The 13,956-nt window shown below is 39.8% G+C and overlaps 1 protein-coding gene across 2 annotated transcripts in view; it reads left to right on the top strand.

Annotated features, from left to right (window-relative positions):
• The window catches only part of rev1 (REV1 DNA directed polymerase), a 115,460-nt gene that overhangs the window by 32,435 nt on the left and 69,069 nt on the right, over positions 1-13,956 (top strand). For both annotated transcript variants that reach the window (XM_048533281.2, XM_048533283.2), the window contains 3 exons: positions 8,263-8,379; positions 9,820-9,952; positions 10,595-10,723. In XM_048533281.2, the coding sequence (XP_048389238.1) occupies positions 8,263-8,379; positions 9,820-9,952; positions 10,595-10,723 (379 nt within the window). The remainder of the gene's footprint in view (positions 1-8,262; positions 8,380-9,819; positions 9,953-10,594; positions 10,724-13,956) is intronic.

Genomic DNA, 13,956 nt, shown 5'->3' with positions numbered 1-13,956 from the left:
AAGTCTAGTGCAGTTTACGGCCAATAGTAGTTTTAGAACAAAAATCATACGATACCAGGTTATGGTCCAATGGATTTATTCGAAAACACAAGCTTTTGGAGCGCTGCACCTTCATTGGGTGAAGTGTGGAAGAGGAGGTATACCAATACAGAATTTATAAGCAGAAAGGTAACAGTGGCTTGCTGACCGCCTCCTGCTGAATCTTTAATCAATTAGAAAGGACAAGCAGGTTGCTATTGATTAAAATACAAATTCCAGAATTCCTTTAAGTCATTGCACTGAGATAATTAAAGGTTTTATCACTGTACGAAGTGACATCTCAGGTCAGATAATGCATTTTAGCTTGAGGCCTTTTAGAATCTGTCTGAGTTTTAACCTGGAGTCTGGCTGGTTTTATTTGATCACCAGTTCTGATGTGCTGTAATGAAAAACGATAATGTCCTCCTCACAAGATAGACACGGGATATGACCGACAGGATATCCTTCTTCATCTAATACTTCCCCAGAGTGGAGAAACTGCACCATGCTTGTCACAGCCTTAAACATATTATTGAAGATGAGCACCTTGCCACGATCTTCCCTGTGCCTCCGTGTCTCGCCTTCAAATATCCATGAAACCTTAAATAGACCACTGTTCGGAGCCTTCAGGACAACATCAACCACAAATCCACACAACCCTGCCATGGCAACCTCTGCAAGACATGCCAGATCATAGACATGAATGCCACCATCACACAAGGGCACATCACCCACCATGTGCATGGCAGATACTTGTGACTGATACACAACAACACAAAATCGTTGAGCAGAGGCCGATAACCAAGTTCCCTACCGTGAGGACAGCCTCAACTGTGATCTTGAGTTCATATCGTGCTACACGTGACACCACCACACTATATATACTCTCTCGCAAAAACGTGCTGTGTTGCGTTCACGCTGTCTCACAAAGCCCACCCTTGCTTCTGACAAGGCCTGCCTTCCTTCTCCCTTTCTCTCTCCCTCTCCTTCCCTTCTCTCTCTCCCCCCCCCCCCCCCCCCGCCATGTGTGCACAGGGACAGACGCACACATGGACATATAACCTGTGGGGTGAGTTATTTCATCCAAGATGCTTGTGTATGTGCAGATACATTCTACTTTGTGCAAAAATATGTGATCAGCCTGACTCTAGGTTAAATCACAGAGTCTAAACAAGGTCTCACACCTAAAATGCATTGCCTGACCTGAGATGTCACTTCTTGAATACATTGATAAAACTTTTAATTATCCCAGGGCAATGACGTGAAATAAATTCAAGGGTTTGCATTTTAATCAATACAAACCTACCTGTCCTTTTTAACTGATTAAATATTCAGCCGAAGACGGTCAGTGAGCCATTTTTAGGGTTCTTACCTTTGTTTATAAATTCTGCATCTGGGTACCTCCTCTTCCACACTGCACATGAGGAAGGAGCAGCGCTTTGAGTTAGTGTTTTCAAATAAACGTGATGGACTTATAGCCTGGTGTTGTGAGATTTTTGATCCTGTCCAGCCTAGTTCAACACGGGCTCCTTCACATGTACTCCTAGGATGTTGATGGTGGATATTCAGAAATGCTAATGCTGTTAAATGACAAGGGGCGATGATTAGGTTCCTGATTCTGGGGATAGTTGTTACCTTGCACTTGTATGAATGTTAATTGTCACTTGTCAGCGATCATTTCCACTTTTGATTTTATGAGTAGGTCACTGGTGAAGCAGCTGAACATGATTGGGCTTCGGACACTACACTGGAGAACTTCTGGAATGTTTTTGAGGGAAATGATTGATAGCCACAACTTTCTTCCTTTCTGCTAGATATGACTTCACCTGTAAGAATTTCCCTCCTGATTTCCATTGTTTCCATTTTTACTAAAGCTGTTGATGCCATATTTAGATAAATGTGGCATCGAAGTCATTCTAACCTCTCTTAGGGAATTCATTTCTTTTGTCCTTGTTTGAACGAAGGCTGTAATGAAGTCAGCGGCTGAATGGCCCTGGTGGAATCCAAACTGGGCATCAGTGAGCTGGATATTGCTGAGCAGGTACAGCTTGATAGCGCGGTTGATTACACCTTCCATTAGTTTACTCATGATTGAGAGTAGACTGATAAAGTGCAAATAGGCAAGTGAATGGGATATACCTGGGCAACTTCCCATATTGTTGGTTGGATGCCAGCAATGCACCTATACTGAAATGGCTTGGATAAGGGTATGGCACATTCTGGTGAATGTTGTCAAGGCCCACAACCTTGGCTGTATTTCGTTCCTCCAGCTGTTTCTTGATATCACATAGAGTGCTTCTAATCAGTTGAAGATTGGTATCTGTGATGTGATGGAACTCTGGAGGAAACTGAGATGGATCATCTTCTTGACATTTCAGGCTAAAGATTGCTGCAAATACTTTATACTTATCTTTTGCACTAATGTGCTGAGCAATCTCGTAATTGACAATGGGATTGTTTGTGGAGCTTCCTTCTTTAGTGAGTTGTTTAATTCTCTATTAACAATCAGAACTGGAGCTCGCAGCAACTGCAGATTTGTACGTCGTGGGATCACTTAATCCGTTTATCATTTGCAGTGTATGCAAGTAGCTCTGCTTTGTAGCTTCACCAGGTTGACACCTTATCTTTAGTTATGCCCTGTGCTGCTTCTAGCGTGCGCTCCTACACTCTTAATTAATCTAGGTTTGATCCATTAGTTTGCAAGTTATGTAGAGCGCACTTTTGCTACTGCTACTCGGCCCATATGGGTCATGGATACCCAGGTTGAGTTACTAGAAATAATCCAAGTCGATACCATTGAGAACCTGTCATACAGCATGATGAAGGATGTCCTCAGTTTGAAAACCGGACTTAAGTCTCCGACTATGTGATGGTCAATCTTCATATGAATCACAAAACTGGGGAAGTAAATAGTGGTTTTAAATAAACAAGAGGGAATGGTGATGGATCAAGCTGAGTAAATTTAACAAATAAAGGGACAGAATTGAGGTTGGAGAGCAAGCAATAAATGAAGTAAAGCAAGACTCAAAAATGCAAGGAAAGACAGAGAAAAATGTTAAGTATAAAGCAGTAGTCAAGACTAGATGCTGCTAAGATGATGGACAAAACTAAAAGCGCAGTATCTGAACACAGCTTTCATAACAAAGTAACTGAATTGATTGTGCACGTTGAAGAGAATAAATATAATCTGATGGCCGTTACAGAGGTTTGTTTCCAAGATCACGAGGACAGTGTTCTGAATGTTCAAGAAGAAGGGAAGCTATTTAAAGGCAGAAGATAAGCACTCCTCATCAAAGATGGTATTGGTGCAATATCAGAGATGTTCTTGATTCAGAGGCTGAAGATTGAATTGGTATGGGTGGAGATGAGTAATAGTAAGGGAAGGAAGTAATTAGTAGCGATGATCTGCAGGCTCTCACTGGCAGTAACCACGACTTCGCAATAAGTTTACAAGAATAAATATTGGGAGCCTTTGATAAAGGTGCAGCAAAAATCACGGGTGATTTTAATCCACATGTAAACTGAAAAACATCATCTTGGTGATAGTAACCTTGATGAAGAATGTGTAGAATGCTTCAGAGTGTTTCTTAGAGCAGTCTGGAACTAATCACAGGCTTTTCTTGAAAAAGAATCCAAGCAGACTCAAAACATTCCCCTCTCAACAGATGCTGCCCTACCTGCTGAGTTTCTCCAGCGTTTTCTGTTTTTGTTTTGGTTACAGAGTAATCTGTACTAGCATTGGTATTATATAATATGACAGGATACATTAATGATTTCACAGTAAAGGCAATTCTGAGTATTAGTGATCGTCGTATGACTGAAATTTATCTCCAGTTTGAAAGGGAGATTGGTAGTTCAAAGACAGGTATTTTACACTGAAATAAGGGCAGCTACATTTAAGGGCATGCAAGCCAAACTAGTTGAAGTGAACTGGGACATTGGACTAGGTAATAGATCAGTAAAGAAGCAGTGGTGTGTTTTAAAGAGATATTTCAGATTATTCAGATCAAGCGCTGTAACAGAAAAAAGCAGCCGAAGAGGACTGACCATCTCTGGTTACCTGAAGATGTTCAGAAAAGCGTTAAACATAAAGAAAAACACATCATTGTGCAAAGATGAATGACAGGCCAGATTACCAGTCAGAATACAATGAACAGTATTGAAAGCCTGCAAGATTAAGCAGGGCAAATAAATTAGAGCATGACTGGAAACTAGCTAGAAATGTGAAAACAGACAGCAAGAGGTGAGAGTTGGTCCTATGAAGGATAACAATGGGATATTAATAGTTGATAATAAAGCAATAGCCGATTATAAGTAATAAATATTTTGCTTCTGTCTTCATTCTAGATGATACAGTAAACACCCCAATAATATGTATAAACCAGGAGGTAGAAGGCAGCAAGCAACTTAATGATAACCACTAGTGAAGCAATTTTGATTGTTAAGTCTCTGGGTCCTGATGGACTTACTCTTGATGCTTAAAAGAGGTGTCTAGTGAAGTCGTAGTTGCATTGGTATTAGTATTTCAAAATTCATGCGGTTCAAGAAACGTTCTGTCAGACTGGAAAATATAACCCCTTTATTCAAGAGGTGTGGGGTAGAAGTCAAGGAACTATATACCAGCTAGCTTGATATCTTGTCATAGGGACCGTGTTGGAATTGATTATTAAGGAGGTTGTAAGTAGGTACTTGAAAAAAATGCAAAGTTACTGAAAAAGTGTCGGCATAGAAAAGAAAATTTGTGAAAAGGAACGTGTTCTCAGTTCTGAGGGAGGTCACTTAACCCCAAGCATTTTCCCTGATCTTTCACCATAAACGCTGCTAGATCTGAGCTTTTCCATCAATTTCTATTTTTATCTCTGATTTACAGCAGCCACAGTTTTTCAGTTTTTATTTAGATCTCGGAGACACTATTTTAAAAGCAGGGTCAGTTAGATAGATGAAGGGAAATTTGTTCTGAGGGTTACGCATCATCAGAATCCTCAGCTTCAGAAGGCGCTGGAGTGGGCAATCAAATATTTTTAAGGGAGAGATGGGTAGATTCTTGTTCAGCAAGAGAGTAAGAGGTCATTGACAGTAGATGAGAATGTGGAATTCAGAACAACAACTCAGCTAAGATCTTACTGAATGGTGAAGTAAGCTTGAAGGACCATATGGCCTATTCTTGCTGCTAGTTTGTATGTTTGTAAAGTATGAAGAAAAAAAATCAATCTATACTGTCTATGATTCAGCGAATCTTTCAACATTTCCTTTGCATTTCCACAAGATGGGCTCCACTTGCACTTTCATGGTGATAGTGCCAGATTTAAAGGGTTTAAAATATTGTAGTCAATAAATAAGATATAATTATATGATAGGGTTGGAATGACATAGTTGAGTGATTGTTAGTCTGAAGTGAAGATTGCAAGTTTCAGAAGGACGGGTATGGGTTGGAACAAAGGTTCAAGTAGATGTCAGGATCCAGGATGAATTGGGTACAGCTTTTCTAGCAGGGAAATTTCAGAATAAGATTGAGAACTGGTTGAGACTGGATCCTGGATTAATTTTTGGGCTGGGAGCCAGAGTCTGTGTTTGGTCAAATTCAGCTTCTGCATGACTGTGATAACATGTTTTGTTAGTGGAATAGAAATGGGCATCTAAACAATTGTAGGCAAGCTAGATAAATCGAGATACTTATTATCGACTCGTTCAGATGTGTCTAGACACTTCTCTAGAGTAGGTAGGACTTGAACCAAACCTTCTGGACAATGGTCAGGCTGCTACCACTGCATCAGAGTCATTGGGAGATCTGTAACAAGTTGATTGAAAAGTGTTAGTAACTGTATGCAGTGGAGGACATTGGTTGCATTGTTACTTGAATACCTATAGAGAGACTGCTATTTGCAGTCTCAATAACACTGAAAAGAAGTATTTGCTGCGACCAACAATTATGTCTGATTTAGGGTCTTGTGCAGTGATAGTGTCATTAATCTATTTCCTGTCCAAGCTAGCCTGCAACAAAGGCTACCTGGTCATCATAATGCCTGGACAATAGTATAGGATTGCTCCTGGTAAATTTGTTTGATATCTTGATTAAAATACGTTTGGGGTACTTCAGTATGTAGGTAGACTGGGAACAACAGGTTGGCAGTATATCTCAAGGAAAGGAATTCATGAAATGTCCAGAGATGGTATTTTTTGGCACAACTTGTGGCTGAGCACATTAAGGAACAGGTGCTCCTGCATTTGGTGACATATAATGAAGCAGACTTGATTAGGGATTTGAAGGCGAAGGAACCAGCAGAAGGCAGTGCCCATAATATGATAGAACTCACCCTGCAGTTTGAGAGAGACAAGCTAGAATCAGATGTAACAGTATTACAATTAAGTGAAGGTAGCGACAAAGACATGAGCGGGTTGGATGGGAGGGAAGATGCTAGAGCAGCATTGGCAAGGGTTTCTGGGGGTAATTTGGGAGGCAAAGCAGAAATTCCTGTGAAGAAAGAAGAAGCATTCCAAGGGGAGAACGAGGCACCCATGGCTGACAAGGGAAATCCTGAGCAGCATGAAAGCAAAAGAAAAAGCATTCAATTTGGTGAATATTAGTGGAAGCCAGAGGATTTGGAAGCCTTTAAAAACCAGCAGAGCATAAATTTTAAAAAGCCATGAGCAGGGGGAAGATGAAATGTGAGACTAAGTCGGCTCGTAATATGAAAGAAGATTGCAAAAGTTTTTTAAGACATCTGAAAGATGAGAGAGGCAACAGCGGACATTGGACTGCTGAAAAATGAGGCTGAAGAAGTAGTAAGGTGCAACAAAGAAGTGGCAGATGAACTGAGCAGGTGCTTTGCATCAGTTTTCACAATGGAAGACACCAGCGTACTAGAACTTTGAGATTTAGGAGAGTGCCTAATCAGAAGGTGCTGGTAAAGCTGAAAGGTCTGAAGGTGGACCAGATGGACTACAGCCGAGAGTTCTGAAGAAGATAGCCGAGTAGATTGTGGAGATATTGGTGGTGGTCTTTCAGGAGTCACTGAATTCAGGAAGTGTAATATAACACCCCTCTTTAAGAAGGGATGGAGGCAGAAGGTGTTTAATTATAGGCAGGTTAGCATGATGTCAGTCATTGGTAAGATTTGGAGTAGACTTCCAAGGATAAGACTGCGGAGCCCTTGGAAATAGATGGTAAAATAGAGCTGAGTCAGTATGGCTTCTTCAAGGGGAGGTCATGTCTGACAAATCTGTTAGAATTCTTTTGAAGAGTGAAACTTACAAAATAATGAGAGTGCCTTGGTTAGAATGGGTGTGGAAAAGATGTTTTCGTAAATAAGAGAGACTAGACCCCATGGCATAGCCAGAGTGAAGGGACAGCCCTTTAGAACTGAGATAAAGAGGAATTTTTTTAGCCAGAGGATGATGATTCTTTAAAACTCCTTGCCGCAGAGGGCTTTGGCGGCCAAGTCATTGAGTCTATTTAAGACAGCGATAGGTTCTTGATTGGTAAGGAGATTAAGGGTTACAGAGAGAAGGCAGGAGACTGGGTTTGAGAAACATCATCTGTGAATCTGCTCTGCCATTCCATCAATGTGCTAAATGGCCTAATTCTCCGTCTGTCTTATGGAGGACATTTGGTTGAAATATTGTACAGGAGGAAAGGAAAATGCAAAGAAGTGTGCTTTTCTTTCTTGTTGCCCACTGAACTGAACATTAGGAACAAGACAAGGGACGAACAAGATTCAGAGATGGGAGTATCACAAGGAATTTTCTAAACAGCTGCTGTCTTCAGTGGCTGTAAGCCTTCAACATTCAGTGCAATGGGAACAATTAATGGGGCAATCATGAAATGGTAATAATGTCTCTAGACTTGTAACTGGGATGTCAAGCTACATTTCACCTCCCCCATGGCATTGTTGGTACACCAACAGCACATGGACTACAACAGATCAAAAAGGAAGCTTGCTACCATGTTCTCGAGGGCACAAGGGAAGGGCAGTAAATGCTGGCCCAGCCAGTGATACCCTTATCCCAGGAGTGAATTTAAAAAAAATATTCTGAGGATCCTGTTGCAATACCACTAATATCATAGAGTCTAGAAGTATTTAGAACTTAATTGCTTTCAAGCATTTGTTTTTGAGTTCCAATAATTTACATTGTTTGCATTCTTTGCCTTTTTCTCACCCTCCTCCAACTTAAATAAATTGTGTTTGGCTTGATGTGAAGTACAGAAAAATATGCAATCAAAATTTTTTATTTTCTGCTTTTTAGGAAAGCCAGTTGCCGTTACCCACAACAGAGGTCATGGTCACATGCCTATCCGACCAAACACGAACCAACAGTTTGAAATGCAGTATTACCAAAAGAAGTTAATGAAAGGCAAGATAGGTGGGGATTTCTCATTCTTGTAATATGTATTCATGTTCTGTTGATTCAACAAAATATGTAGCTTCTAATCAGTGTGCACATCAAATTTTGTGATTTCTCACTGCATGTGGTATTCATTGAAAGAATTTTGGTATTATGATTAAGGATTAATTTCTGAAACAACTTGCATAGAGAAAAGCACGAGAAGGAATTCACCAGGATGTTGCCTTTGTTGGACTGCTTTATCTATGAAGAGAGTCTGTGAAAGTTTTCTTCAGAGCCAAGAAGGATAAAGGGTAAAACTGATAAAGTGTATAAGATTGAGAGGTATGCACTGGGTGGATAGAAAGCAACTGTTCCACTTAGTTGAAGGGTCGCTAACATGGGGATGCACTTTTAAGGTGGAAGGTTCAGAGGGGATTTGAGAAAAATATTTTACACCCTGAGGGTGTCTGGGAGAGTGGTTGAGGCAGGTAACCTCAATCTTTTAAAAAGAACTTGGATGAGCTTTTGAAATGTCACAGTATTTAAGGCAATGGGTCTAGTGCGAGAAAGTGGGATGACTGTAGAATTAGCAGAGTGATGGTACAGACTTGATAGACTTGAAGGACCTCTTCTGTAAAGTATGATTCTACACAACCAAGCATTAAAGTTGTTAACTCAACTCAACAGAAGTGAATAGTTCATGAGCACATCTTTTTATTTGATAAACAACCCTGTTCTAGTTGGAGAATTTTTTGACCTTACAGCAAGACATTAAATAGATAGTAAGAAATCTGTCTGTTTCATGACAGGTTTGATTTTTCTTTTTATTTCAAATGGAAATAATCAGTTGAGTTGCATAATAGGTGTAAGATTTGCCATCACTATTGGCATCTTATCAGTAACAGTTGAATACGATCCTGTTGAGCTGTGAACACCCTGGTACTATGTTGCTTTGCATGGACGTTCCTTTCCAGCTGTGCAGACAGATTTAAAAACAAAACACTGATAAATTTTCCTTGTGCAAGTAATAGTTTTCCCACTGAATACCTAATTAACTATATTAGTCTCATCCACATCAATGATATTTTTTTAACTGCTGTCCTATTGTAGAGAAAACTGTAGCATGAAACGTTTGGAGTTGCCACTCTGTAAGCTTTATCAAGAAGTACAGGAATAGATGTTACAAAGTTCCATTCTGTTAGCCCAAGTTTAGTATACTGAATCATTGAGTGAGTTTAGTAATTTTGAATAGAACAAACCAATATTAGCGGAAAGGTATGCAGAATGAACCCGTTTGAATATATTACTGGGATAGTAATGTGGGTGGGTGCAGAGCCGTAATGCCAGTGTGCATGCTTTTTGATTCGCTTAACTTCAGCCCCTAAGTTTTATGGAATTTTAATTTATGAGAGAGAGACATGGATGTAACTGAAATCAAATGTAAAATTAGCACTGTACATATCATTATTTTTATAGAAGAGAAAAAAGTGCCTGATAAATTAGATGGCAGCACCTGGGAGAATCCAAATCCTGCCTGTGTGAATGGTACTAGCGTGGATGTGATGGCCTTGTCCATGTCAGAAATTGCATCCTGTAGCTATGAAGCAAGGTAACAAAATGCTGATTTGATTCACAAGATAATTATTTAAAGAAGTGTACTTTTATAATTGTATATTTCATTTTCTGTGGCTTGGATTTTGAAGTTATAACAATACAATTGTTGTTTGCTGTCACTACTGCACCAGAACTGCCACCTTTGGGAGCCTGTTCATGTGCAGAATGACAAATTCAGATTTTGTTAGTGATTCTACATTGTCCCATATGGTGTGCCATAGAGGTCCCCACAGACTGCAACCTCCATTGCAGCCACAATCCGTGAAACTTAATTTCCTTAGTGTTAACCCTACTTTAAAAACTCTTGAGCATGTTACATTTTTGACTGTGGTGTAACTATTTTTAAATGATATTTTAATTTCATAAGTTCATTGAACATTCGCCAAGCCTTGAAAAGGTGTAAAGGTACCATCTTGTAATTTTAAATCTGAATTGGGTAACTAGAACCTTGGTGTTCCAGTCAGATGTTGTAAAGATCAGAAACATCTGCAAGTATAGAGAGTCAGTTGGACTGGAAAAATTGGATATGAGACTCTGAACAGATTCTTCCTTTAAAAAATTTGCATTTAGTTTTGCCAAAGTGTTTTTGCTCTTGACAAGTATATATGTCATTGATTTTATCATCATTCTACTGCAGACAGGTTGGAATTAAGAATGGCATGTTTTTTGGACAAGCAAAGCAACTGTGCCCTGATCTTCAGGCTGTCAGCTATAACTTCAAAGCCTACAAAGAAGTGGCATCAATTTTGTATGAAACTCTGGCAAGGTATTATTGTTTATTCTTGCATATGAAATTAATGAAAATGACTATTCTAACAGTGAATTAAACATTGCACTAAGTCCAGATTAGTCGCAGCAAGAAAGAATACATTTGCTCATTTTCTGCTTTCTTGTGACTAAACTATATTTGGTTGCATTTCTATAAAAATCATTACCACTAATCCTGAAGGCCAATTTTACATATTGCACTTATGCTTGCTGACATGTCTGCTGTGCATAATTGAATGTTTTTAGTTGTATACCAAATCATGGTGTCCCAATTACTTCTAGGTAGAATTTCTAATTCTTTATATGTGATTGTTTAATTGATGTGGATGTTGCTGGCTTTGCCAACAGTTATTATCTGTCCCTTGAGAACACAGTGATGAGGTTGCGTTCTTGAACTGCTGTATTTGATAAAGATTAGTTACACAGTACTACTTGAAATAGTTCCACATTTTGAATTCAGCAACATTGTGAAGTAACACTGAATTACTTCTGTAAGTCTGAATGGTGTGTACCTTGGAGGGAAACCTACATGTCATGGTATTCCCATTTACATGTCACTTTGTCCTTCTAGGTAGTAGATGTCACAAGTTTAAAAGATGCAGTCAAAGTAGCAGTGGTGAATGTCTGCAGTGCATCTTGCAAGTAGTACAGCCAGCCACCACTGTGCATCAGCAGTGGAGGGTGTGAATTTTTCAGATGGTGGCCAAATGCTTTGTCCTGATTGGTGTTGAATTTTTCAACGGTTGTTGAAGTGGAACTCATCCAGGCAAATGGACAGTATTCCATCACACATCCAGCTTGTACTTTGTAGATGATGGATAGGTTTTAAGGAGTTAGAATTACTGCAGAATTCTCAGTCTCCAGCCAGCTGTTGTAGCCCCAGTATTTATGTGATTCTTCCAGTTCTGATGTTGTTTAATGGAAACCCCTGGATGTTAATAGGAGGGAATTTTTCAATGTTGATGCTTTTGAATGTCAAAGGGAGATGGTTAGTTTTTCTCTTATTAGCAATGGGCTTTGTCTAGCACTGACTTCTTACCAGCCCAAGCCTGAATGTTGTTTAGTTCTTGGTGCATATACACCCAAACTGCTTAAGTTTCACGGGAGTCATGATTGATAATGACAATTGTGCAATTATCTGCAAAAATCCCCACCTTTGGCTTAATGATGGAGGAAGATCATTGGAGCAGCTGGATGGTTGTGTCTAGTACACCACAGTGAGGAATTCCTGCTGTGATGTCCTAAACAGAGAACCGCAACCACCTTCCTTTGTTCTAAGGTATGACTACATCTAGTTTTCCTCGTATTACCATTGGTTTCAGTTTTGTTCGATGTCATAGACAGTCAAATGAGTCTTAATATCAAAGGCAGCCACATTCATATCACCTCTGGAAATCAACTTCCAGGTATTCATCCATTCAACAAGGTCAAGAGCTGAATAGCCTGAGTGGTACAAACTGAATATCTATGAGCAGGTTATTGTCAAAAAGTGCTGATCGATATCAGTTTCAATGACCCTTTCTTCACTTTAGTCGAGTGCACTGATGGGGCAGTAATTGGCTGGGTTGAATTTGAACTGCTTTTCTTACAGACAGGGCATATCTTGACAATTTTCAAAAATTTTCAGGTAGATCACAGTATTGTCACTGCACTGGAACATCTTAGCTTGGGGCTTAGCTGTTTCTCGAGCGCAAGCCTTCTGTACTATGGCTCGCATTTTGTTAGGGTCCGTAGCATTTGCAGTATCCATTGCGTTCAACCACTTCATGTGAAATGAATGTAGTTTGCTGAAGACCGGTATCTGTGCTGCTGGGCACCTTAGAGGGAGACCAAGACAATCATCATCTCAGTACTTCTGGCTGAATGTTCTTGCAGTGCTTCAGTATTGTTGTCTTTGTTGACATACTTAGCTCCCCTATTAAAACGGAAGGGATTATTCATGGATCTAGCTCCTCCAGTGCGTTTAATTGCCCTCCAGCATTCCTGGCTGGAATTGATAGGGCTGCAGAACTTAGATTTGATGCATTATTTCAGGAATTGCTTAGCTCTGTTCGTCATTTCCCACTTTTGCTGATTTGTCACAGAAGTAGTCCTGTGATGTAACTTCATCAGGTTGGCATCTCACTTTTGGTTATGTCTGGTGCTGGTTCTGGCATCCACTACTGTACTTTTCATCAGATCAGTGCTGATCAGATATGACAGCTGAATTTTGTTGATGCCACAAAAATCATTAGAAAAGTCAGTTGTGAAGCGGGCATAAAGAGACTACAAAGGGGTGTAGTATAAAATGGGTCAATGTGAAATTGTTGGCTTTGGTAGAAAAAAATTTAAAACAAAAAGCATATTATCTAGCAAGTTTTGAGAAGATTTGTAGCTCAGGTTGAGGTTCTGGATGTGAGTTTGCTCGCTGAGCTGGAAGGTCAGTTTTCAGATGTTTCGTCACCATTCTAGGTAACATCATCAGTGAGCCTCCGGTGAAGCGGAACTAACCTTCCAGCTCAGCGAGCAAACTCACATCCAGAAACTCAACCTGAGCTACAAATCTTCTCAAAACTCGCTAGCACCTATGGGCGCAATACGCTAAAACCTAAACAGATAAATAGAAAGCAGGACATAACACCAGCGCTTCACCGGAGGCTCACTGATGATGTTACCAAGAATGGTGACGAAACGTCTGAAAACTAACCTTCCAGCTCAGCGAGCAAACTCACATCCAGCATTTTATCTGAATGGCAAGAGATTGTGGAGCTCTGAGATGCAGACAGATCTGTGTGTTCAAGTCCATGAATCACAAAAGATTAGCAAACAGATGCAGCAAATATGAGGAAAGCTAATAGAATGTTATCATTTGTTACGAAGAGAATTGAATACAAACAAGGAGAGGTTTTTCTTGAACAAAACAAGGAATGGATGAGTCCACATCTGGAGAAATGTGCATACTAATAATCTCCTTGTTTAAGAAAGGGTGTAAGTGAATTAGAAGCAGTTCAGAGAAGGATTATCTGGAATGGACAGGTTGTCTTATGAGGAGTGGTTGCAAAGGTTAGGCTTGTATCCACTGATGTTTAGATGATATAGACGCAGATTGATGGAAAAGTGTAAGATCCTGAAGGTGATGGATGTGGAAAGGATATTGCATTTTGTGGGCAATTCACAAACTAGGGATCACTCTTTAAAAGTGAGGGGTTGATTGTTGAAGCCTGATGATAATACTTTTCTCAGAGAGAACTA

The sequence above is a fragment of the Stegostoma tigrinum genome, chromosome 6 (assembly GCF_030684315.1).
Source record: "Stegostoma tigrinum isolate sSteTig4 chromosome 6, sSteTig4.hap1, whole genome shotgun sequence".
Lineage (NCBI taxonomy): Eukaryota > Metazoa > Chordata > Chondrichthyes > Orectolobiformes > Stegostomatidae > Stegostoma > Stegostoma tigrinum.
The sequence above is the reverse complement of the archived record's forward strand: the minus strand, read 5'-3'. Positions and strand labels throughout refer to the sequence as shown.